Source organism: Gobius niger, assembly GCF_951799975.1.
Source record: "Gobius niger genome assembly, chromosome: 18".
Taxonomy (NCBI): domain Eukaryota; kingdom Metazoa; phylum Chordata; class Actinopteri; order Gobiiformes; family Gobiidae; genus Gobius; species Gobius niger.
In genome coordinates, this window is record NC_136869.1 from 24,854,636 (window position 1) to 24,881,488 (window position 26,853).

Here is a 26,853-nt window from a genome sequence, read left to right on the forward strand (position 1 = left end):
TGAAAGGGTGAAGGAGTTTTGTCCTTTTGACATTAAAACAAGCTAAACAAATCTCAACATTGACATGTGCAGAACATACGCACTCTTCTAACCACTCCTGCTTGAACCAGTTTGTTAGCGCATACAACGGCTTCACTTCAGCTATTCTCAAAGTGCACTTATAATGCACTATTCCACCACGAGAACGCTTCGTACGAATGCAACCATTAGGAGTGACAAAAGGACTGCTTCCTCCTCCCCGAAGATCTGACGACAAGCGCGAAAACCTCCTTCATTTCCGAGATGTTTTGGAGCTTCCATTTTTCCAACGGCCTTTAATCCATTGTTAGCGCAGCAGCGTGAGGGCCTCGCTAATGGCGTATGGATTGCAAGGCGGAGGGGGAAATAAAAAAGCCCGGGCGTTACTCGGATGGTGAGCCGGACGCCGCAATTTCCAAGACTTCTTCGTGAATGGGCGTGATGGAAATAACGAAGGCCGGTGGCTGTGGCTCAAAGGCTCGGACTGAGAAGAGAGAGAGAGCATAACAACTGTCTGAGCAAACAGCCATTATTTACACAACATAAAAGTGCAGTCTTATGTCGAAACACTGTCGTCTGAAATTACCTTGGGAAATGCCTGTGATTCTGGTAATAATTCAGCAGGCCATGCAAAGTAACAGACAGGAGCGCTCTTATGTTGCATGTGTCTCTTCTTTGTAATGCTGTGTGTGATTGTAAGCCACACTGCCCACAAGCTGCAGTGGATAGAAAAAGTAAGTACACAGAATTGCTCACATTTCTGCCTAAATTGGTCACTAAATGATTAAACAGATCCTGCTTAAACTAATACCACCCAGACATTTGATCATATTTTTATTGGCCATAACATGAAAACATTCACAGGAGAGAGTGGAATAAGTAAGTGAACTGCAGCAGTTTTGTAAAGAGGAATGGTCCAAGATCCATCCTGATCGTTGTGAGCGTCTAATCCACAACTACAGTTATTTAATACAAGGGTTCACTTACTTATTCCATGCATGTTGTGAATGTCTCAGGTTTTTCTGCAAAATATCTTGATAAACTTGTGAATTAATTCTTCCATTGATGATAACACGTTGTCCAACAAAACAGCCCCACGCCATGATCCTCCTGCTCCAGACTTCCCAGTGAGGAGAGGGTTTTGATGTTGATGCTGCTCCATTTGTCCTCAACACATGACGTTGTGTGTTCCTCCCAAACTGTTGAACTTTGGGTCCGACAGTCCACAGTATATTTTTCCAGTAGTGCTGTGAAGCATCCAAGAGCTCTTTCGCAAACCAAAGTTGAACAGTTTGGGAGGAACACACAACGTCATGTGTGGAGGACAAATGGAGCAGCACCAACACCAAAACCCTCTCCTCACTGTGAAGTCTGGGGCAGGAGGATCATGGTGTGAGGCTGTTTTCTTTCCTCAGGGCCTGGACAACGTGATATCATCAATGGAAGAATTAATTCACAAGTTTATCAAGATATTTTGCAGAAAAACCTGAGACATTCACAACACCATGGAATAAGTAAGTGAACCCCTGTATTAAATATCTGCTGATCCTTCCTTTGCAGCAATATCTGCTTTTCTTGCAGATCAGACGCTCACAACGATCAGGATGAATCTTGGACCATTCGTCTTTACAAAACTGCTGCCGAGATTCAGGGGGTGTACTTACTTATTCCACACTCCACTCATGTGAATCTTTACAAGTTGTGGCCAATAAAAATATGATGAAATATAAATGTTTGGGTGGTGTTAGTTGAAGCAGACTCTGTTTAATCATTCCTGTGATTTTGATGAAGATCAGACCACATTTAGTGACCGGTTTAGGCAGGAATGTGAGAAATTCCAAACGGTGCGCTTACTTTTTCTCGCCACTGTACTTGCTATTTCTTATAGTGGTTTCGGAGTCAGATTGGTTTCATAATCATTATACAGGATTTTTTGTTTTCATTAGAAATAGCTTATTCAGAAACTAAATAAGATCCAAAATCCCCTCAGAAAAAAATATTCCGATTCCATTGTTGAAAGTGACTATTTTATACATAAACTGGCAACACATTTGTTTCTCACATTTATATCAGCAATGTTCTGTCAAAACTTCAAACCGATCTATTATATATTTCTTTCTCCCCATTCATCTGCAGCTTCCTTCCTTAAAGGAATAGGCCACCGTTTTTACATTCCACGCCTGCACAGTAATATCGTCGAAGCACTCCAGGTGTTATTACGCCTTACAATATAGTCCTTCTTTTCATCCGCTTAGAAAATCGACGCGTTTAATTATGTGTGACTAGACCTGGATCGTGTAACTTTTCACATAGCTGTATTTAAATAGAGAAAATGTGGAATTGCTTGGTAGCTTCAAACGTCACCCCAGATTGGAGCTATACCTTTGCTGGGAGAGGCTAAAAGCTAACTCTGGTAAGAACATATCGGCCTGTTCCTTTAACAGGAGACGGAGTGCGCTGTTACTTTGCCGTCTATTTAGTTGTTTATAAATGATGAACATTGTGCTTTATAAATGATTCAGTCTTTAACAGGGCATTACAAACGTAGCAAAGCGTTGAAGCCCTTGCACTATTTTACGTACAGCTGCTCCGCTGACAAATTGAACATTGGAGCTTCCTCACCGCCATTATTTCCCCCGCTAATATGACTCGGGGCTGGTCGGCCGGGGCCTCGCTTATTCAGCAAAAGCGACACGACGGCGCCATTAGCAAATATTTATCCCCCCCCTCCGCCGAAATATTAATCACATTTGTGTTTACCGGCGAGTGTTTGTTGTTAAACACGCCGGTGTTTGGCTCGCTCACATAAGTCCGTCACCCCCACCCAGCTCTAATGTTTCTTTCCGCTGATTCCGGTCGGCTACACTTTTTTTTTTTCCCTTTCCTGAGGCACGGCGCCAAGGCATAATAGGACATTCGGTCGCGAAATTCCGAATCTGACAGAATGCATTAAAGCCGAGAGGAATGCAGATGCGAAAAGAGTGTGTGTGTGTGGGGGGGGGGGCTAGGACAAATTGATGACTTCCCATTTCGCGGCAGCCGACTGTATCATATTCCCTCTCGCTCGCAGGCAAAACAAATGACCAAATTGCGCCAGAAGTGTGCGGCACATTCTTTTTGTTTGTCATTGTCGGATGAAAGTGTGGCGTTACTGACCGTGCCGTTCTCAATATAAGGGGGGGGTGGGTTACAAACCGGGGCACTTTTTGTCACTTCTTTGTGCCAAAAGATTTTTTTCTTTTTTTTTTTCCTATGACAGCGTCCCGAGAGTTCACGCTGGGTAAGGCAGGGTGAGTCTATCTGCAGAGCACTATCAGGTTACGGCTAGCGCTGGGTACTGTTAGTTTTGTTTTCGATACCACTACTTTAACGATACCTGCTTTTTTTCCTTAACGGTACTTTTTCCGATACCTTTGTTATTTTAATTGACTTAAAATAATGTGTATAAAAAGCACCGTTCAGGAAAACAAACAGCACAGCGGCACAAACACGGCACATCAGAAAACAGGAGCAGCAGCGTCACCTGTAACTTCATGTTTTGAGCAGAATTCCCACTAAAGCCGTGATAAAAAGAGAGAAAGGACATTATTACCTCCTGAGCTGCAGAGACAGATCCACATCAGGCACCGTTTTCCTTCAGATAAACTTTTCTAAACACACTGAGCTGTTCGACAGTGAAAGCTCCTCACACGTCAAAGATCTGTTACACAGTGAGAGCGCTCACTCTGTCACTAACAATGCACCATAACTGTGCTGGCTAATGCAGAGTGAGCGCTCACCTTTTCCAGAAACAATCTTTGATCCCAAACGCTCCGGTGCAGCTGGAGTTTAAACAACAGCAGTAACTTCAGGCTCTGCGGGGCTAAAGCTAAAGGTAAAGCCCATGTGTTTCTTGTTGTCACTGCTTTTCTCTTTGTCTAAGAGCTCTAGTTTCTTATTCAGTCCTGGTTTAGTCCTGGTTTTTAACCAGTTTACTGTAAGTCCTGGTTTAGTCCTGGTTTAGTCCTGGCTTCTCTGATAAGTTATAGCTTCGCTTCTGCATTTGCGCTGAAGCTGCTCATGAGTTCAGGCTTTTTTAGACTCACTGCGGATCATTTATTGACGTTTGGAGAGAAAAAGTACCAAAAATTAGCACAGAAAAAAAAAAGTTTTTAGATACCGCCCCCTACCGGAACTTTTCGGTTGGTACCAAGTAGGTATCATTTAACGGTACCCAGCCCTAGTCCTGACCTCGGGAACGGCCAGGACACCCCCCCTGAAGTTCTCAGAGCTGGTTCATTTGGCTCTTGTATGTCAGAGATGTTCTATATAAACCATGAAGAGCTGTTATAAACAGGACGCCAGTGCAGAGACCAGAGCACTGGACTAATACAGTCGTACTTCCTGGTTCGAGTCAGGGCTCGGGTGTTTTGGATTTAACTTTAGAGCCAAAAGGGTCTTCTGTTGCCTGAGGGAGGGCTCAGTCTGACACCATGGTCATGTTTTTCTTAGATGGTAAAGAGCTGCTGATGTTATATTGTGGCTTTAGCCTCATAATCCCTGTCCTAACCCAAGCACATTTTCTCTTGTTTTGCACTTTTTCCATCACATTTTTGTTGCTCTTATGTTGCGTTTTCATCCTCATTTTCGTCACTGTTTTGATGCTTTTTTCAAGAAGCTTTTATATTTGGATAAAGCCGGACTGGAGAAAATGCACTCAGCCAAGAGTCTAAAAGTTGAAGTCCATTATTACCCCTGAAATAAAATGTTCTATCCAATATGTGGGCAGAACACATAATGGTAATTCCATTATGCAGATTTCATCTCCAAAAATATTGGCAAAATAAAACTTGCAAATCCATTTTCCCGAGTTCGATAAAAGTAGTTTTATATTAACTTTTACCATATTCATCTGCAGTGTCTCGCCTTAAATAAAACAAGTATGACTAAGCCATATGAACATGTTCTCCAGCAGAAATGGGTTCTTACTGGGGTTTAGTGAACTCTTTTGCTCTAATGGTTTACTCCTGCACACTTAAGTCCAGGTTTAAGCCTTCTGTTTCCCACTTTCTGACCCAGCTCAGCCTTGGTTTAGCTTTTGAAGTTTTTGGTGAAAGTAAGAAACGGTTCGTGTGGAAAGTTGGCAGAGATGTTTTTTTGAAAGAAGCAGCAAAGGACACATTTTAAAAGCGAGGCACTACAATTATTGGAAAAAAATGGCCATGAATGATGAGAGAAAATATCAAAGAACTGGAATGGTGAACGGTGGCCAGCGCACAAAAGCCTGAAGGAGAAAGTAGAATGAAGCCAACTGACATGAGGATAATCAAAGAAAATGTAATATTGGCGCCATTATGTCATTAATGAGATCACAGCCTAATGTACTTTCCCCATGACCTTTCCAGAGTTCTAAAGCTAAATGAAAAGAGTGTTCTGGATGGCTCAGCGTACTTCTTCCTTCTGATGGATTCAATTAAAAGCAACCAAAAGTTCCAACACTTCCTTTTTTTAAATTATTATTTTGAAGTCTTCCAAGGTTGAACTCACTTGAAGTGCAAAGCGAACCGTGGAAGAAACACACCGTCAACTTACAAACTCCCAGAAGGACGTCCGGTGTCGCCCCTGTGAGGTGTCACTCCAATACGACTGCTTAAATCTGCGTCACCAGCACGACCAGACTAAAAAGAGTCTTTGCCCATAGAGCTGCATTCAATAGTCAATTTAAAACAAAATAACTGCTGACTCTAAAGAGCTGCTGAAAACACGAATCGATTTGACTTACGGACATGATTTTTAACTCAGCCCTATCTATAATGTCGGATAGGACTGGGCTGAACGATATGGACAACATTTCATATCTCGATATTCATGCCAGATATCTCGAGATCGATATGACATAACTATGAGTTAGGTGAAAACCAAGCTTTTTTTCTGAATAATAAAAACATAATACAAAAGTGCAGTTTCATTGATGAAAATCTATATCGTTTATATCTTGCTCTTTTTCGATTTTATTGTTTTGAATGTTCATATATCAATACGATCACGACAGGTCGCTTGGTGCTGTTCTTTTTTTATGCTGCCATCTGCTGGGGCAATGACATCTCTGTCAAAAACACGTAACGGGCTGGACAAGCTGGTTAAGAGGGCGGGGTCAGTGGTCGGGGGGTCACTGGACTCTGTTGAGAGGGGCATGGGGAGAAGGTCCAGGTCCATCCTCAGTAACACCAGGCTCCCTCTGCATGGGACTCTGTCTGCTCAGAGGAGCAATAGATCTATCTATCTATCTATCTATCTATCTATCTATCTATCTATCTATCTATCTATCTATCTATCTATCTATCTATCTATCTATCTATCTATCTATCTATCTATCTATCTATCTATCTTTCTTTTTCGATATTAACATCTTGAATGTTCATATCTCAATATTGATACGATAACGATATATCTTTCAACCCTAGACAGGACTACTGCTGCCGGACTGTGAAGAAAGGAACAGGCGTTTGGTTAGCGAGTGTGGCGAATGTTAGTTTAGCGGCCCATTCATTCCTATGGCGTTGCTTAGCCAAGCCGCTTCCATTTGTTTACATGTATCAGTTAGCCTTGGATATTGAGACGTTTTTCCCTTAAAATTCTCAACAAAATGAAATGATATATATATATATATATATATAAATCTGCCCATAACATTAAAGCTCACTCTTCTTAAGGTTGAAGGCGCAGCTGTGGCAAAGCTAAGCCTAGAGGAAGCAATAAGCATCCACCGTGTAGTGTCATTATTCAAACGCTCTTTATTAACACTGCGCCGGGCACGGAGATTGAACATTGCCCCCTGGATGTCTCCTCATGTAATGTGTCGTGCTGCATCACTGCTCTAAGTTCTCGGAAAGTTGTGAAACGTCACCATGACCTCACCCCTGTGCACTGGGGACGGTGAGGAATGAGTCTGGACCACGACTAACCATTTCAAATGTAATGTTCAAATATAAACAGTAACTTATGCAATGACTTTGAAACAACCATGACACCAGTACTTTAACGGTTGGTTTTCGATACCGATACCTGAACGATACCTTTTCCCGATACCTATACTAAAAATATTTGTCATGTAGAATCAGAAAACAGAGCAATGCTGTGTGGAAGATCTGCACATTTAAAATATCAGGTTCATCTCTCAAAAGATGTGTGAAAAATGGGGAATAATGGTGCGTTCTACTTGATCTGGGAAGTCGGAATTTCCGAGCTCCGACTTGGAAATTTCAACTGGAACGTGCACCAACTCCGTGATTCCAACTCGGAAACTCAGGACAGAATCAGCTAACCCGAGAAGGAGCGCTTGAAGACGGCTACGCCAGATGTGAGATGTAAAGCTTCAATAAACCGCGTTATTTGGCAGATGTTTCCCAAATAAACTTGTTTGATGTCAACGCAAAACCGATAAGCCTTACTGCTCTGTTGCTAGAGTCTTATTAACGGTAAAAAATATAAATAAATAAACTGCTAGTGCTCAATTATCACTGTATTTACAACAATTATAATAAATACATTGTACTGTTGTGTAATGATACATTGAAGTTTCTCTGTTAACTGATTACGCTCGGACATGAGCAACAGGACGCGTCTACCTCCGATGTTTCCGACCTGGACAGCTGGAACGCTACAACTCGGAGATAACGTTTCATACATAAATTGTGGGGGGGGGGGGGCTAAAATTTATGAAAAAATTGCTAAAAAATAACAAAAAAAATATGAAAAAATGACAAAAATGTGATCAAAATGACCCAAAAAAATGACAAAAATGTGACAAAATGTAACAAAAAAATGACAAAAATTTGATGAAAAAATTACGAAAAAATGACAAAAATGTGACCAAAAAAATGACAAAAATTTGATGAAAAAATTGACGAAAAAATTACAAAAATGTGACAAAAAAATTACAAAAAATTACAAAAAAATTCCAAAAATGTGACAGAAATGAGTTCAATACCCCCAAAAAAATGATTAAAAAAAAAAATCTGATGACGTGAGGAAAAAGATCCTCTCGGTTCAGGCGGGAGTTAAGAGGTTAATTTGATCCCCCAATTTCCAGTTTTTCAGGGTAAAGGATCCAGGAAATATTTTTTGGGAGATCCGGCAAAGATTTGATCTGACATAACGGTGTTTAATGATAGAGTTTCGGCAAATGTTTTGGCCTGTTCCTCGAAACCATCACATCAGACCAAAAGTGTTCCTGAAAACACAAATGGACAATGGATATCCTGCATCAGGCTTGGCGTAGTCCCTCATTGATAACCCAAAGCCCTGAATGTAACCTAAACACATTCCTCTCGGTGATCAACCTCAGCAGAACAGAACGGTAACTAAATGAGTGCCTGGCAAAGAAGACAAAAAAAAAATAAAAAAAATTCGAGGTTACCTAGAACGACTTGTATTAGCATTATCCGTGTCTGGCAGCCACATAATGATGCAAGATCGGAGACGCGCTCGCTCAAGGTTAAAAACACGCCGCACTGCTACTACGGCTTTCATTGAAGACTATTAATATGAGATCGGCGATGGCAAACCTTTTAACAGCAGTCACAAATCTCTTTCAACACTTTTTTTCCCCCCCTTGATCACGTTTTTTTTTTCTTCCTTCCAAGCGATATTTGGTACGTGTGTGACGAGCCTCGAGGTCGTTTTTTTTTTTGCTTCACGCCCCGGCTAGCTACATGTGCCCTACTGTCACAATGCGCACGTTTCATTCGCGGCGGGGGGGGGTCATCCTCTCGACACGGCCCGACCTTTGGTGTCGCTCAACCCAGATTGGGGGTGTACGAGTCTGTGGCTTCTTTATTTTAGTGCACGCCAGAACAGACGCTATAGCAATATGACAGTTATGATCTGAAACCCGCCGATAATGTGACAAGCTCTTCCAGCGGGCGCCTCGGGGGAGCAGTCAACGAATCCGATTTCTCGTATTTGGGGAAGGTTTTACGGAGATTTGCGCAAGAGGTCAGGTGTGCGGGTGGGGGGGGGGGGAGGATGCGGCGCGTCTTTGACACTCCATTGTGCGCTCCGGCGGACTCCAAAGAGAGACGACATCAAAAAGGATCAATGGGCGCGTACTGTAAGGCGGGAGAGAAAAGAGGCTTTCGCGAGAATGTGTATATTGCATGTTGCCGATCTCGACATATCTATGAATAAGTAATCAGCCTCGGGGCGAGTCCTCGGGGATTTGCTAACAAGAAAAGCAATCAGACATAAGAAGATCTGGAAGGTGGCGCGCTCGCTGCCTCGCTTTAACGCGCCGGTGATAAGAGGGACAGGGAGTGTACACATCGCGCTCCGTTTGTCAAGAGCAGTTGATGGGCCTCACACTGATATTTCTAATAGATGGAGACGCTGATGGGGGCTGCAGGAGACAAGAAAGAATAGTGTGAAATGATACTGCGATACTTCAGTGAAGCGGCGCGTTCTGTAAATTCAAATTGTGCCAAAACAAGACATCAGATATTGCTCAATCTGGAGCAGAAACAGGCAGGAGTGAGGAAAGCCGTCGATAAAACGGAACTTTTCCACATGTTTGAAGTTTTTGTTTAAGACTGTGTTCGTAAAAAAAGGTGCACATCCCCGTCAGGTGGAAGACTTCAGTGATATATTGTGGCTTCTTAGGCAAGGCAAGGCAAATTTATGTATACAGCACATTTCATGCACAAGGCAACTCAATGTGCCTCACAGCAACACCAAAAACACAATACACTGTAATAAGTGTAAGCAGAAGCTCCATGACTTCCTTCTTCACTTCTCAGTCTGTGACTGAAGAGCAATGAGGCCTCAGACTTTCTACTGGAAACAAAGAGCACATTGTATTTAGCGTCATGTTACTGTCACTCATGGTGTCTGACCTAAAGTCTAACTCTGAAGAGAGTCAATTCACATTTACTCTGAGAAGGTTGGAAGGGCGCCCCCTTGTGTCCAATTGCGTCCAAATGCCCGGACCAAAACTAGCACCTGAAGAGGTTGAAAAATAAGTTGTGTGAAAGCAAAAAGGCAAATGCAACCACTTTTCTCAATTTTATTGCTTTTATTCAAGGAAACACTTATTACAGTGTAAAACAAGTCAATCAATACAGTCATAAAAATATACAAAATTACAAATATGGGTATATTAAAACTATATATTAAAAGTAGTTAAAATACCATCCATTGCCATAGGCTGCAGTAAATAGGCACGTTTTCAGCCTGGACTTAAACATAGTAAGGGTTGAGGCCTGTATCACGTCCTCGTTGAGGCTGTTCCACAGTTTTGCTGCGTGAAACTGAAAAGCAGCCTCACCGAGTTTAGTGGTGACTTTAGGAACCACCAGGAGGACCCCTCCCTGAGGATCTCAAAGCCCGAGATGGTTCATGCTGCTGCACCACGTCACCTTCTCATGGCTAATATTGCAGTTAACAACATTGTGCAGGATTGCACAATGTTGTGGAACATTGTGCAGGATCATTGATCTTTGTGTTACTTTTCCCTAAGAGTTCCATAGCCTGGTAAGAACACAACATCATGGAAAAAAATCGATTTGATTTAAAAATCGAGTGAGTAGGTCAAATCGATTCATATTATATATTTTTTATTATTATTATTTATTATTATTACTAGTATTATTACTATTATTAATATTAATATTAATATTAATATTAATATTCATTTATTTACTTATTATTTTAGCTCTCTGCCCTCTGCTTAGATAAAGAAGGTCCTGCTGTACAAATGTGCCTCAGTTCCCTCAGGATATTTTGTTGTTTTATTTTCTCAATTTAAATACAGTATAAATGATTATGATGTTTGACAATCTTTGCTGCACAGTGACTTTCAGTTAGACAAAGGGTTTGCCTTTGCCATTTTGCTCATGTTGATGCAATTTAATTAAATACAATAAATCTATGTTTTAAAAACATATTCACAGTGCACAGTTATTTTGTTTTAAATGGGGGTGAAAAAATCGGATCAAAACGTAAATCGAGTTTTTTAGAATAAAAACGCAGACTCGGCCAGCAATAGTACATTGTAATGTGCTGTGTAACAATCTGTAATAACTTGTACATATAGAGTATATACACCATGGAATAATGTGTATTAGTACTTTGGAAGTGCATGTACTCAGACATAAGATCTTAGAGTTATGGTCTTATTACGTGATGTACCTCCAAATACACATCATCCCATTATGTATGTATATCGAGTTATTTACTACTATTGAATTATTCAACTCTAAACCCCACAGTGTATTGACTGGAAAGCTTACTGCCTATATGCCAGTGTGATACTTCATTTGAAAGGCCAAAGCCAAGACCTTCTAGTTTATAAAAGTATGTGTAAGATCTGAGTGAGTGAATCACACCTTCCATGACCTTTGCCCTCCCTCACCGTAACCCAAACCCCTTTGATGGGAAGTAACAGTACTTCTTCAACCTATTTTACATAAGCGTCTAGTCTAAACAGTTTACACTTGTCCTCAATCGCCCACATTTTCCAAAACACGACTTTGACACGAACATGCCCTTTGGCTGAACTCGAAAAAGTGTCACCCTGAAAACCCCTAACAATGATCGAAGCTTTCCTCCCCGGCGACCCTCGAGCAGGCACACGCACCAGAACAACAGGACGGTCAAATGTATCCTAATTCCTTCTGGAGACGCTAATCCGGTTCAGAGGCGCTGCGGAAATGGGCTCGCGAGCGCAGGCCCCGGCAAATAACATGCAGATGACGGTGATTATCCTGCAGACGAGCGCGGAGACAAAAACTAATTTAATAATAAGACCCGAGAATTCGCGGAGATAACAGGGATCTGGAGAGCGATCCGAGACCCATCTGGCCCACGCGCACACACACATTTGCACCAGAACCCACTTTCAGACGGGGGGGGGGGGGAAGAGACGATCGTTTGTACAGCCGAGCCAAAAGCCAGGGCGGCTCACCCATCAGTCTGCCGCTTCCAGGCTATTAGAGGATTCACAACATGCAGATGGATGTGAGCTGAGGCCGCACGGTTACCCCCGTGATTTGTAGGCTGTACTCCTCGCCGCGGATATGGCGCTTGCACTTTTCACCTCTCGGTTTAAAGGATGGATGGAGTTTTGAGAGACGGGTAAAATGACCATCTGGTGTTAACGGAAGGCGGGGAAATTCAGAGGGGGAGCCGAGGGCGTCAAAAGCGGTACTTGAGTTAGCTTGAAATTGACATCCTTTTAGCCGGACGGTGAGCTTGTAATGCCGGGTCACAAGTGGCGGACAATCTTGTTTACACTTGCAGAGGGAGTGCAGTGGCATTGAGGTTGGCGCGTGAGACCTTTCTGTGAGAAGTTTCAAGTTCAAGTTTCAAGTTTAATGGTTTTGTATAGCCCAATATCACAACAGAAGTCACCTCACAGGGCTGTACCAAACATCAAGGCAATAAGACAGAGCAATAAATATGACAATTAAAAGTTCAGGTAAATATAATGGCAAATATAATGTCCAATAGGAGGTAGCGACGAGCGGCGTGGGCGTCCCCCGTCCATAGACTCTCCAGCACGGCAAGGAAAAACTCAAAAACCCGGCGGGAGAAAAGAGAAACCTTGGGGAAAACCACAGTTTGAATGTTCTTCTTCAGATCCTGTTTTACCTATCAGATGTAATACACGGAATGTTTCATCACCCAAACTACAGTCACTGTCTATTAAGCTGACTTTTATGCCACACATTAAGAATATCACAAAATCGAGCTGCTCGATTATTGAAAAAATAATAATGACGATTAATTTAGTCATAATTGAAATCATAATAATTCAAACAATTATTTCTTTTTTATTATATCTTTATTTTATTCATTTATTAATCAAAAAAACTATGCTGATGTTTTCTGTTTTCTGAACAGTCATGAAAGTACAAATGATTTCAAGTACGCCTTGATTAAAGACAGGTCCCTGTTTCACACCTGCCCCCTGCTGGCCAGCCCTCACACCTGCACAAGTAAACTGAGCAGCGCGGCCTGATGACATCATCACACAGCGCTGTTTGTTTTTTATGTCAGGCAAAAGCATGAGCCACGGCACGTGAAATGCAAAGGGAAAATAATCCCAGCGGCCTGAAAAGCAAGTCTGCTTTGCAAAAAAAATGCACAAAAAAAATAGAAAAAAAATTAATAAAATAAAATCATAATCGTTTTTTTGCGATTATACGAATTTTGAAATCGTTTAGTGTAGTAATCGAAGTCGTAATTGAATTTCGATTAACTGCACAGCCCTAATCACAAAGATAGGTTTTTACCATCTAAAGAACATAGCCAGAGTCGCCCCATTCTCTCTCGGCCCAACACGGAGACGCTCATGCATGCTTTTATCACCAGTCGTATCCACTACTGTAATGCCCTGCTCTCTGGTCTTCCCAAAAAGAGGATCTCAGGTTTACAGCAGCTCGTGTCCTGACGAAGACCAGGAGGCGGGACCACATTACACCTGACGAAGACCAGGAGGCGGGACCACATTACACCGGTTTGAGAATCGCTGCATTGGCTCCCCGTGTGTTTCAGGATCGATTTTAAAGTTATTTTAATGGTTTTTAAATGTCTTAATGGTCTTGGTCCTTCTTATCTTTCAGAACTGCTTTTACCTTACGAACCTTCACGGCCCCTTCGCTCCTCCGGCAGGGGTCTCCTAGTTATTCCTAAAGTCAACAAAAAGACTTAATATTACGGCCCTCGCCTCTGGAACCACCTGAGGAGGAGCTTAGGGCTGCAGAGAACAAAAATGTTTTTAAGAGCAGCTCAAGACCCACCTTGTTAGTTTAGCTTTAGTCCTAATATATAATATACATGGGAGGGTGTTCCAGGCGCATTGTTTTGCATGTTGTAATCTGTAAAGCACTTTGTGATACTTTTCAGCATGAAAAGCGCTTTATAAATAAAGTTTGATTGATTGATAGTAGCAACATGATGCTAACTTCCTTGGATAGCCACGGATTCCTGTCTGTGTTGTATTCCTATGGAGGCCTGGCCTTGTCTCGCTGAAATGAATACAATCAAACAGAACATGGAAGAAAACAAACAAGCAGCTGTTTGATGAAAGTGCTGCACCGGAGGGGACTCCTGTGTTCATCACTTCTGTAAGGCCTTTTCCCAAACCGCTTCCTCTTCCCTTTTCCTGCACACCAACACTTGAAATGCCATGCATGTGAAAGGTCTTACCAAAACAGACCACACGGCGAGGAGAAGTGTCTGAAACAGCTTCAGTCCTACCTTTATTTAGAAGAGTTTAAATTTGAACAATTTCACTGTCATAGAGACATTTGTAAATGAAAAAGAAAGCAGCAATGAGACCTAGTTTGATTTTACTGGTGGTGGAAAAGCCCTCACTTGAGAGGCTGAAGAAGCTAACATTTTTTTATGATTTTTTTCAGTTAAAAGCATTATTAGTCGACTGGGGCTGTCACGGTACCAGTCAGCTCGAGTCTCTCTCTCTAAAACCAAAAAATCAGGTTAGAAATCTCGGTGTAATCATGGACTCAGACCTGAACTTAAACAGCCACATCAAAGCAATAACATCAGCAGCTTTTTACCATCTGAAAAACATGGCTAAGATCAGAGGAATAGTGTCAAAACCAGACTTAGAGAGACTTATCCATGTGTTTGTCTCCAGCAGGTTAGACAACTGTAACGGCTGCTCACTGTCAGAGCTGCAGAACATCCAGAACCAGGAAATACGACCATATTAGTCCAGTGCTCCGGTCTCTGCACTGGCATCTTGTCACTCAGAGAATAGAATTTAAAACAGCTCTGGACATGTTAGAGATATGAACATGTTGAGCCGTTTGAACCATCTAAGCCCCTGAGAACTTCAGGGAGGGGTCTGCTGGTGGTTCCTAGAGTCAGGACTAAACACACTGATGCTTAAGCTAAAATCTGGAACAGCCTTCATGAGGATGTGAGACAGGCCTCAGACTTCTTGTAAATATGACTCTGAAAGTATTTAACGGCACTCTTGCTTTAGACAGTAATTAATCAACTTTTATGTTGAGGTTTTATGGATAGATTTGATCTGCTTTGAAGTGAAGCACTTTGAATACCCTTGTGTGTGAATTGTGCTCGACAAATAAACTTGCCTTGTTTTTTGTCCTTTATCTGGACGCAAACAAAAGCTAAAACGGCTCCACAATCGGAACTACTTTTTTATGAAACACACTCGGCTTGACGTCTTTTCAAGTTTTCTTCTGTTTTGTTCATTTTCAGTTTGTTTTTTGTTGGATTGTTGCTTTATGTTAGGTTGCATTACCTTGAAAAAAGAATAAATGAAATGAAATGAAACGAAATGATGTTCAAATGTGGTCAGGAAGTAGCTTTTACCCTACCCCGGGCCAACAGGAAGCCAAAAACCTTCCGTGTACAGAGCCTACAGTACATGAAACTGGCTCGAGAGACACTAAACAGAACTCAAAGACCCTGCACTCCAGTCGGGGGCGCATTAATCTTTGTGCATGCGAGCTCCACCCGCAAATACTGAGGCGACAGTATGCCATGGCAGATACAGTCGCTCCACAAAGACCCCGAGATTTCGCAGCATTTGCCAGTCTAAATCCTGGCTTTTCCGTTTTCCAGATTGCCGTCGACAAAAGTTTGCAGAAAAGTAGCAGACTTGGAACCAGCGGAATATAATATACAAACACTAAAGTTTGCACGGAAAGCTCTGACTGTTTGACAGATTTATAATGCACTGGTTTGGTGTGCATTTCATTTTCAACTTGAGTGAGTAATGCTGGCATCTGTACGGAACAATCATTTTTCACTATGTCTGTACAAATATATGATTTGTCGGCAACCGAGAACGGGGAAGAATGGAGGCTGCACTTAGTGGTAAGAAAAACACAATGTACTTTACAGACCTGGAGTTTACTGGATTGTGGGTTGGATGATGAGAGAATCGGTGTTTGCTAAGTGCTCACAGTATCAACAGCATGGATATAGATTAGCAAGAAAAAGCTACAAAAAAATCATGTATTAAAAAATCCCTGGGAAAAGAATCATTCAAAAATAATTCTGAAGAACAAGATTGGAAAGTTTGGAGTCATAGGAGCTACTAAAGTACTTTTTTTCAGAAACTACAAGGTCTTAGCTTTCAAATGAGGCATTGCACTGGCCTTTAGGCTGGAAACCTAACCCCCAACCTGAACCGAGCACACTTTCCCCAGTTTGGCTTTACCCAAATCTAAAAGCTTCTTGAAAAAAGTGTCAAAATAGCGACAAAAACGAGGAAGGAAATACACACACAAAAAAGTGACAAAAACATGCTGGAAAAACAACACCAACAAAGTGAAAACATACAGAAACACAACAAAAAAAGTGACAAAAGAGCGACGAAAACACGACAAAAAAAGCCACAAAAAGTGACAAAAAACCCAATTTAGTAGCAACAAATTAGTGACAAAAAGGTGTCAGAAAAGTAACAATAACATAGCAAAAAGGTGACGAAAAAGCGACATGAAAAGAGACGAAAACAAGTCAAAAAACGGTTCCGAAATGTGACAAAACCACGGCAACAACCCATCAAAACAGTTACAATCAGCACAAACAACACAAAAACATGAAAAAAGGCGACAAAATTATTCCGGAAAAGCAATAATAACACAAAAACAAAGCAACAAAATGTGACATAAATGGGGCGACGACGTGACAAAAAAGTAAACTAAACTCCAGTCGAGGGGCTTTAAGATTTGGGTAAAGCTGAGCTGGAGACAATGCACTCGGTTAAGGAGAGGTAAGAGGTTATGGAGGGAAAAAATTATTTTACCGTTACAAACTCCTCCAGCTCTTGGTCAGTTACAAGAAAGAACAACAGTGACACTATTTCTTTGATCAATCATTGAAAAGGATGGTCTTCAAAGAAAAAAGTTCCAGATTCCACAAGCGCATTGTCAGGGAACTGTCAGTAGAGCCACACACTGAAGTCTCACGAGAATGAACTAACTCTCATACTGCTTCATATTCAGTGTTTACACATCCAGGTAGAGAATCTCATAAAAAGTCATAAGAAGATGAATACGCCACCTGTTGGTAGGCTGGTATAGCTTTGTATTAAGTAAGACAGTCACTTATATTACTGATATTTATTTATTCACACTCATTGCACCCATTGCTTCTTTGCCGCGTTTTTTGTCTCATGTTTCGTTGCGCTTTTGTTGCGTTGTTTGTTTTTGGCTGAGCTTGCAAAAAAGATTTGTCGATCTCAGTGCCATGAAGACTTTAGTGATGTTGCGATATATTGTTCTTGCGATACAGATATTGCATTGCCTTTTATCGCGATACGACATTTGTTCAGATATACTGTAGCTTCTTGCGATACAGATCTTGCCTCACCTAACATCGCGATACGACAGTCGTTCCGATATATTGTGGCTTCTTGCAATACGGATATCACGTCCCCTAATATCGCGATACGACAGTCGTTCCGATATATTGTGGCTTCTTGCGCTGCAGATATTGCGTCACCTAATATCGCGATGCGACCTTGGTTCCGATATATTGTGGCTTCTTGCAATACATATATTTTGTCACCTAATATTGCGATACGTCCTTAGTTCCGATATATCGTGGCTTCTTGAGATACAGATATTGCGTCATCTAATGTCACGATACAACCTTGGTTCCGATATATTGTGGCTTCTTGTGATACAGATATTTTGTCACCTAATATCGCGTTACGACATTTGTTCCCATAAATTGTGGCGTCTTGCAATATGGATATTCTGTCACCTAATATCGCGATATGACATTTGTTCCCATATATTGTGGCGTCTTGCACTATGGATATTGCTTCACCTAATATCGCGATACTACCTTGGCTCCGATATATTGTGGCTTATTGTGATACAGATATTTTGTCACCTAATATCGCGATATGACATTTGTTCCCATATACTGGGGCTTCTTGCGCTACAGATATTGCGTCAACTAATATCGCGATACAACCTTGGTTCCGATATATTGGGGCTTCTTGCAATGCAGATATTTTGTCACCTAATATCGCGCTACGTCCTTTGTTCCGACAAATTGTGGCTTCTTGAGATACAGATATTGTGTCACCTAATATCACGATACGACCTTGGTTCCGATATATTGTGGCTTCTTGTGATACAGTTAATCTGTCACCTAATATCGCGATACGACCTTGGTTCCGATATATTGTGGCTTCTTGCAATACAGATATTCTGTCACCTAATATCGCGATACGACATTTTTTCCGATATATTGCAGCTTCTTGCGATATGGTACAAAAAAATCTGCACAGGCACACCCAGAGTTTTGGATTCTGTGATTGCTGAGGAAAATGCAAATCTGATCTGATTATTGGGTAATCTGATTCGTCCTGACCATGTAAACGTAGCCACTGTTGCGTCGTAGGGCAACCTCTAGTGGAAGCAAAGCGAAAGCAGCAACATCACCAGCAATTTAAGCACTTTTCACAGACTAAAACACTCTGAATGAAATAACTACTTTGATTTCACTTTATTTATCCTCTATAATGTTACACAGTACGGCTTTAACAGTGTCATGTAGCTCTAAATGCCACATGGCTCTTCTCTCTTATTTATTTACCCACCAAGACTAGCAATACATCCACGATTACAACAGAGACACAGGGAGCTACGCTAATGCATTTCCCTAACCGTTCATTTCAATGCAAATCACCTTATTGTGCGCACGCCTCGGTAACGTACTTTTATATAAGCGCCTGCTTCAGCTGCAGCCGCGATAAAACGACTCTGCGTTCCGACGCAGTCTGCAATTTCCAGTGCCATTTGTTTAAGGTTCTATATAGGGCGATGGGGAAAAACGTACAAGAGTAAAAGATTCCGGTGCGTCCCAGATTCCGCGGGTCATTACGGAGCCAGTTTATTGATATGTGTAGAGCCGTACAGGTGCAAAGAGCCGGTTTGGAGAGCGGGGGAAATAGGGCTAAAGGAAGATATGTGAATTGGTCTTGGAACGCCGCGTCTCCCTTATGCTTCGGATGAGTAATGGAGGGACAGTCGCTACCATTAGGTCAGCCGTATATAAAAAGCGTTTGTCCCAGTAACGCTAGTATTTTTAAGTCGTAGCGGAAGGTGAGAAAGGAATTGTTCGGTGGATGATTTTTTTTTTTTTCTTTGCGCCTCAGGGTGTTCAAAATGGGGATCGTGACATACTATCCATGGCTGTGGCTTACAAAGAATAAGAATGAATGTCAGCATGTAATTCATTTAAGGTTTACGGACATTTCATCAAACAGAGGAAAGAGAACTGGAAAAAACAAGCAACTCTTGAGCAAAAGAATGTGGTACATTTCAGCCAAAAGTGCAATTGAATATGTTTTAGACCATCATTTGGGTATTTTTGATTAACCTATGCAGTAAGAACGGTTGAGCAATGTCATATTTTTCCAAGATTTAATGCCAGTTTCAATACTATCTAATGCGTTTTAATGACATTAAAACACAAATTGGTCAATTTATACTCTCTACTGCCACCTCAGGTCTTACGCGTAACTGCAGGTTCTATATTAAACTCATGCATGACGGCACTTTGGACCAGAAGTAACAACTTTTTGAGTGACAGTGCAGGATTTTTGAGGTCTAGAGTAATTCTACACATTAGGACATGGCTGGAACGTGTAGGGGAGGAAAATACTTTTAAATACTAATACATTTTCAAAGTCCGTATAATCCATGTAAGCTCCGTGGCGCATGTCAGACGTGTGTGTGTGCACCTAAACACACGTGTGTCATCATCACTAACCGCTAAACCAAAGGCTTCAGGCAAAGTTACATCCTCCAGAAATACATGAAATCGGGGAGGGGTAGGGCCTTATAAGTTATAACTAACTTCTTCCTACTCCCTTTGAGCAGCACTAATACTTCTTATGTTGTGAAAAATTCTGTATGTTATATGTATACTATACCGGTATGCATCTGTTGCTCAAATAAAAACCAAACTAGCTAACCGGTGTGTCTTTGTAACGGTTTCTCCCGCTGATGACCAGGCTGTGGTCAGTGATAGATCCAGAGCACCGCGCATTGTCAGAGGCGCAGATAAATGTATAAGATCCTGATCCGCCTCAAAAGATTTGTTTCCAAAAAAGTACAAGCAGTATGTTGTCCAGGAACAGCCCAAACACACAAGTTCAGGGAGTGCTTCAGCTGCCGTGTGGAAAGCGGAACTGAAACTCATCATTTAAAGGGACTATACTGAGTTTAAAAATGTTAAAATAATGCATTTTGATTGTTTTACATGTTCCAGCCATGTCCTTATGTGTAGAATGAGCTCAAAAAGGTGTTAATTCGGGTCTGAAGTGCCGCCATGCACGAGCTTAATATAGAAGGTGCAGTAACACGAATGACCAGAGATGGCAGTAGTGAGTATAAAATGGCAAACTTGCATCTATCCCTTTTAACGAGCCTACACTGCTTTATTTGTTCTTTTTTTTACTTTAGAGCACTGCTTTTTCTATTCTGTTATGTATAGTGTGACTGGCACATTTTATTGTAAAGCAGCTTTGAAAAATCAGAAATCATTGTGACTTTTTTTTCTGAAAGTATAAGTAAATACAGGTTCATTAAGAACATTTAAGCTATTTTATTTTAAAAACAACTTAACTATTTCTATCACACTTGCACCGTGATTCAGCGAACCGTGAGACAGCTGAACTGTTACACCAAATATTCATGGAAAAGGCACTTTAAGATTGAGGACAGCCGCCTGGAGCGCTCTCTGCAGGCAGTAACAGGAATAGCTAAAACAGCGAATACAGGCTTTCATTTTGAAGGCCCTGGGTGTTGCAGGGGTGGCACAAAAACTGTGATCAGTCTGTAAAATGTTCCTTTCTTTTTAACATTTTATTTGTCTTGAACCAAGCACTAACCGCTGTGCCACCGGGCCGAGCGGACGTGACATAAGCTGCTGAAAGCGTAGGCTAAATGTGTCTGGACTAAGAATAACAAATACAAGTAAATGTTGCTCATCTTCTTTCCTCCGACTCCAGGAACATGCTTCTAACAGCGGCTCTCGGCAGCACAAAGGTAATTCTCACTAATGCTTTGGTAACAATGCAGTACTGAAGTAGAGTTTCCACCATCTGCCAAGGTTACAGAGCCACACGGAAAACCTCACATTAATATACAGCCTCGCAGACAGGTGAGCGTCAATCACAGCCACAGCCTCCCCCTCGTCACATGTCAGCGGCTGCACACGCTAACGCTCTTCCGGGAGCTAATGTAGTCACAACTGCCGCTGATGTATTTCAAAAAGGAGTGCACTGATAGAGTACACTGTTCAAACTATAGTAACTTCGGTTATATAGATGTTTTGATCATGTCAAGGTAAAAAGAAAAAGTTTAAAATATAGAGTGTCATTGGATAAGGGAGACCTCTCTATTCCAAGGAGTGCACTGGGAATGCCCTTATGTACAGTATGGTGGTATAAAGGCCTCACCTACTGTACAACAAAAGTGATTTTTGGATCTTTTTTTTTTTAAAAGGTTAGTTTCGTATTGACCTACAAAAAGTAACAATAAAAGCATTGCAACTTTTTCAAAGCACTTGTTGTTATCATGTGATTGTAGGGAACAGAGAAGCTATATTCTCATGTAAACAGAAATATAAACGTGAAATGTCCGCACCTGAAGTATAGAGAGACTCCTGAAGGCCCCACATACTCCTTAGTTATTATGAGACGCTGATGTTTGGGAAAGCTTTTTAGTGACGAATGTCGAATAAACGTCTTGCATTTGCTGTTTGTGAAGCACTTTGTGATTTCTATCTGCATAAAGCTCCATCATCCTTTATTACATTTCTCATTGTATATACAGGACAGGCCAAAAGCTTGAACACACTTTTTTTGGCACATCAGTTTGAACGCTGACGCTGTTTTGCTCTGTAAAAATGTGTCTCGTTTTTTTTGAGATACTGGTGAATCTTTTTTGCATGCAGTGTGTGTTGCACCTCAAGGCTCCAGAGATGTGAAACATTTGACACCATTTTTTTTTAGCAGTTTTGGAGCCAATAAAAGAATCATTAATACCGTCAATTCTCTAATACTGGCCTGTATTCCATTAGCGGCCCGGTCTCTAACAGTGGCCGGGTTCGCGGCTGGCGGAGGCAAATTAAAGCCGGTCTCTAAAACAGGGCGGGGCTATTATTAGAAACTATAGCGGTAGAAATATTCCCCATGTTAGGAATTTGTCTCATACTGGTGTAAATGAAAACTCACGTGCAGGAAGTAACAAACGGGAACCCGGGCCGATGGGGACGCTGCGGAGGAGCTGATCCGAGCGTAACTTTGTAACAGATTTAGCCACTTTTCAAACCTCCTGTGACTATATTTGGAAACAGGGCAAATAACAAATGCTGTGCGACCCTCCAGGGTTTTAATAAAGTCTCCATCGCGTCTTCAAAGCACGTCCAGCTGCTCCGTGTGCAGGTCAGTCCCACGCCTCAAAATAACTCCTCCCATCAGCGCGAGCGTCTCGTCTTCTCTCGGGTCAGTCTCATGATCGATCACAAACACAAACGCTCCGTCTAAACTCGCCTTTTACACAAGAAAACAACAAATAATCCGGTCCGCGGTAAAAACGAAACAGAAACCTGCAGTGACATTGATGTGAATGTTCCGCTAATAGCAACGAAACACTTCCTGTTGTCCTGATAAAGTAAAAGGTGTCAATGTTCCAGCCGCTGGGAGAGGGTTTGCAATGCTGATTAATAAATTAACCTAATATTTTAGGTGCAAATGGACACATGGAAGTCTCGTTTTTCTTCGTTTTCCTGGTCATCCGATTTGCTCAAATAGAAATAAAGGCCTGTCTCTAATTGTGGCCTGGTTCCAATAAAGTCCAAGATGCCCTCGAGTAAATAAAGGCCCCGGCCTCTATTAGAGCATTTACGGTATCTCCAAAAAGATAACAGCACGAACAGAAATCTACGGCACAAAACAGCACAGACCTTGATTTAAATGTATGTTTTTGGAGTGTGAAGGAGCGACTAAAGTGGACATGCTGCAAGAATGTAAGGATAGCCTAATTTCTTTAGTCGCTGCTATGGCCACTGTCTCCTCGAAAGGAAATCATAGCATGATCTCGGTCGCCTTTTGTGCTACACGTGGATACCAAACATGTCGGTTTTTGTGAATGATTACGCATGAGGAATCTCCAGCTCACTAACGGATGAAACTCCATGAAATAAGCATCGCAATGGGCGAGTTTGGATTTCTATTCCACACCGACATTAAAACTAAGACGTTAAGGGAGAAAATGAGCTAAAAAAATCAATGTTCACCTGCTGTGTCTCGCCTTCAAAACACCACTGGATACATATCATCAGATTGCTATGCAGAATCACAACTCCAGGTGTGTTTTCACGAGGGAGCAATATAATAAATGCATGCATGTATGTATGTGCTCATGTGGCTAATATATTCCAGCCCTAAAGGGCCGTAAATATGTATTTTCTTTCACGGCGCGGCAAGGTTGCAGGGTGGCATACAAAATGTCAAATTAATACGGGCCGGTGACAGGTGATGACAGTCAATCACACCCGGCCCCGAGAATTTATAGAGCTCTCAGAGAAGACCCTATTTCCACATGTTCCGGGCATATACTAAAATCAATGAGAACCGAGGAATAAAACGTAATTATCAACATCAAATATCCGGGGAGAGGATGACATTGAAGTGACACGGTGCAAAGACATAGTAAATCTCCCCGTGCAGCGCCGTGAGCGGAATCTCAGTCAAACCGCCTCAATACGGGAGCCTTCGAGGAAACATGCCGGTAAACTTTGGGCCGCGGGCTTTGGAGGAAGCTTTGTGATCCTGAGACTCAGCTAATGTTTGCAGATCTCCAGCAGTGATTAAAAGAAGAGGAATTAGTGTGTACTGACTTAAATGTGTTGCAATAAAGGTGTGGATGTGAAATAAGGTTCTTTTCAGGACACAACCCCACAAATTCAGTCGAGCAGCAACTCGGGAGCCCCTTCGATAAAGTGTAATGAGCATTAAGGATCATTTAAGGGTCATTGGAATAAACATCACTGCCTCTCAATGGACTAAAGCTCAAGACAACGTCCACTCATCGTCAGTCTGTGCTCATGGACGGCTCCAGTTCAAAGTTCTACACAGGCTACACTTCTCCAAAATGTTCCATGGGGTGAACAAAGGAACAGGCTTCACTAGCTCACACGTTTGGAGCTGTCCTAGCATAACAGTTTACTTGACTAAAATGTTTTAATGAATGTCTGATGTTTGTTGAGCACAGTTACAGCCTGACCCTGTGCTTGCGCTTCATGGAGTACCTCCGCTAACTGCTAATCTTACTAACAAGCAGAAAACGACTAAATTGGAACAAAAGAAAACTCCAACCTTTACTAATTTGTTACATGATGCAATGAAGCATCTGCAATTGGAAAAGATCAAAATTGAACTAAAGGGGTGATATGGGATCCGTACTTCAACAGGTTCAAACAGGAAATGTGAATGTGGAGTGAATCAGAGGCCTGATGTCAACGCAAGGACAACAATGGTCAAGAAAATAGAATCAGGACAGCAGAGGGCAGCACTACAAGCACCAACACTGTCAGAAACTAATTACTTTTAATGATAGTGTTTTTGAACTTTCCTTTTGGAAACAGGACTCTGGTTTGTGTATTTGAATGTGAATGAAGTGATCTGCCACTCGGAGCCAATGGGCTAGCAGGGGCTGGAGCCCGGGGGCCTACCGTAGTCAAGGGCCTATCAGAAGGAAAAAAGGTGATCACTTTTCGGCATGACTAACCTTATAGGATGATTGTGCTGCGCTCCTATGTGTGTACCCGAAATATACCTGGCCCAGAGGGACACATGTAGGAGTAGCATTAGGGTTTGTGTGGGATTTAGGGTGAGGGTTAAAGGTTAGCGTTAGGGTTTGCGATGAGGGGGGGTGGGGGCCTACAATTCTGTTTAAAGCAGTACTAAGTAACGTGTTTACCTTAATAAATCCGTTTCGTAGTCCCTGTGGGGGTAATACAAGTGTTTATGGGATGATTGGAGGGTCTTTCATCTCCCCCTGGTGTCTCTGGCCAGAAAACCAGGTTTGCAACTTGACTGTCACCGGTCCGGAGAAAGCAATACACACTAATGGAATCACGAAGAAGAAGCTAACATGCTAACGGGCAAAGTTAACTGTGGGCTAACGTTACTTTAAACAGTATTTACAGCCAAGTTTGAGTGAAAAAAAATAATTTCATTGTATAATTGGATGCACAGTATCCCTCTCTCCCCTCGCCTTTCCTGTCAGCGTAGTATTTACTCTCCAAGACAATTAATAAGTCGTAACTTGCTACTACACCTGCAGTTGCGCTTATGGCCTCTAGGGGGAAGAGTTACTTAGTACTGCTTGAAGCCCCGGGGCCTATGGGTACATTAAGGTGGGCCTGCTGTTATTTATTCAGTTATTTATTCACTTTTTTAAGATAAAGGGAACATGCGTACAAAAACAAATATAAGTCATAGCAAATATGGAATAGCAGTTATTTATAAAGTGGTTAAATTGCTTTTAAATTGCACGTGTTTCTTTAGAAATAGTGGTATATCGTATGTTGATACGTGCAATATATCGATATTCGCAGTATCGTCATGTCGTGAGGTCATCGTTTATGAGAGCCACGTATCGCATCAAATCGTGAGGTTCCCAACCCTCGACACCACAGCAACTCAATCAAGATGTAAAGGACATTTACTTTTGCTACATAAAGCCCTTCATGTACATGGTGACTTCTCTTTAGTCCATCTCCCTGTCCCCAAAACAAGCGTGTCATGCGTCCTCCCAAAGCGACAGTGCGGCGCCGACAGCAGCAGCGGCGGCGGCAGCAGCTCCACACACGACACATGGCTTACCTTGCCCACGTAGAGCGGCTCGTTCCCCGTGTACTCCTCCAGCACGAAGAACTGGTTCCATACCCAGCTGCGCCTGTGCCTCTGCGGGACGTCCCGCGGGGCTCCGCCGTCCGACCGCCGGGACTCCTCGGCCTCCCCCGAGCTCGCGTTGAGCCCGCCTGCGCACGCCGTCTGCTCCCTCCAGGCAACGAAGATCGCCAGGAGAGCCAGGGCCCTGCACGCCCGCCGCGACATCTGGGCCAGGCTCCAAAAAACAAAACTAAACTAAAAAAAGAAAAGGAAAAAAAAGAAAAAACACGTCCAAAAGATGCAGGCAAATTGTCTTCCCAGGAACAAAAATGGGAAATGTCAAAACCTGGAGGGCTTATCCCGCACTGCCCTGGCTGCGTCGGAACGAGGAGAAAGCCAGACTTGGATGGAGTTCATCAGCTGGAAGAAGAAAAAAAAAAAAGAAGTCCAGTGTTGCTCTTTTTTTTTTTGTGGTCCCGCTCTCTCTCTCTTGGTTTTTCCTAATGGAAGACTAAATGCAGTGTGATTCTCTCCTCCGCCCTCCTCCGGCCTTGGGGAGTTGACATTAAAGCCAGCTAACAGGGTCACACGTGGCTGGGGGACGCTCGGGCGCGCAGGCCTGTATAATTGGCACCTATCGGAGAAGGGAGAGAACACAAAGAGGAGAGAGAAGGCAATGAGCTGTCAGCAAAAAAAACGGTACTTTCCGACGGGGCTGCCGTGTGCCCGTGGACGCAGCCGTATAATGACATCTTTCGTCGATGCGGTCAGGTCAGAGTGATGAGACAGTTGACTAGAACATGGTTTGTATGCTGTATTTTCAAGCACGTAATGATGGTCATTTGGAAACCATTTACACTTGATGTAACGGGCTGCACAGACACTGTAACGGAATTGAAATGGCAGTTTGTACGGTTGATATCCTTTGCAAAACC

General features: G+C 42.3%; 1 protein-coding gene across 1 annotated transcript in view; it reads right to left on the bottom strand.

Annotated features, from left to right (window-relative positions):
* LOC306977553 (cadherin-7-like) overlaps window positions 1-26,215 on the bottom strand; it is a 368,395-nt gene extending 342,180 nt beyond the window's left edge. The window contains exon 1 of the mRNA XM_079575930.1: window positions 25,910-26,215. Coding sequence (XP_079432056.1) covers window positions 25,910-26,143 — 234 coding nt within the window. The 5' untranslated portion in view covers window positions 26,144-26,215. The remainder of the gene's footprint in view (window positions 1-25,909) is intronic.
* Between the last annotated feature and the right edge of the window lie 638 nt (window positions 26,216-26,853).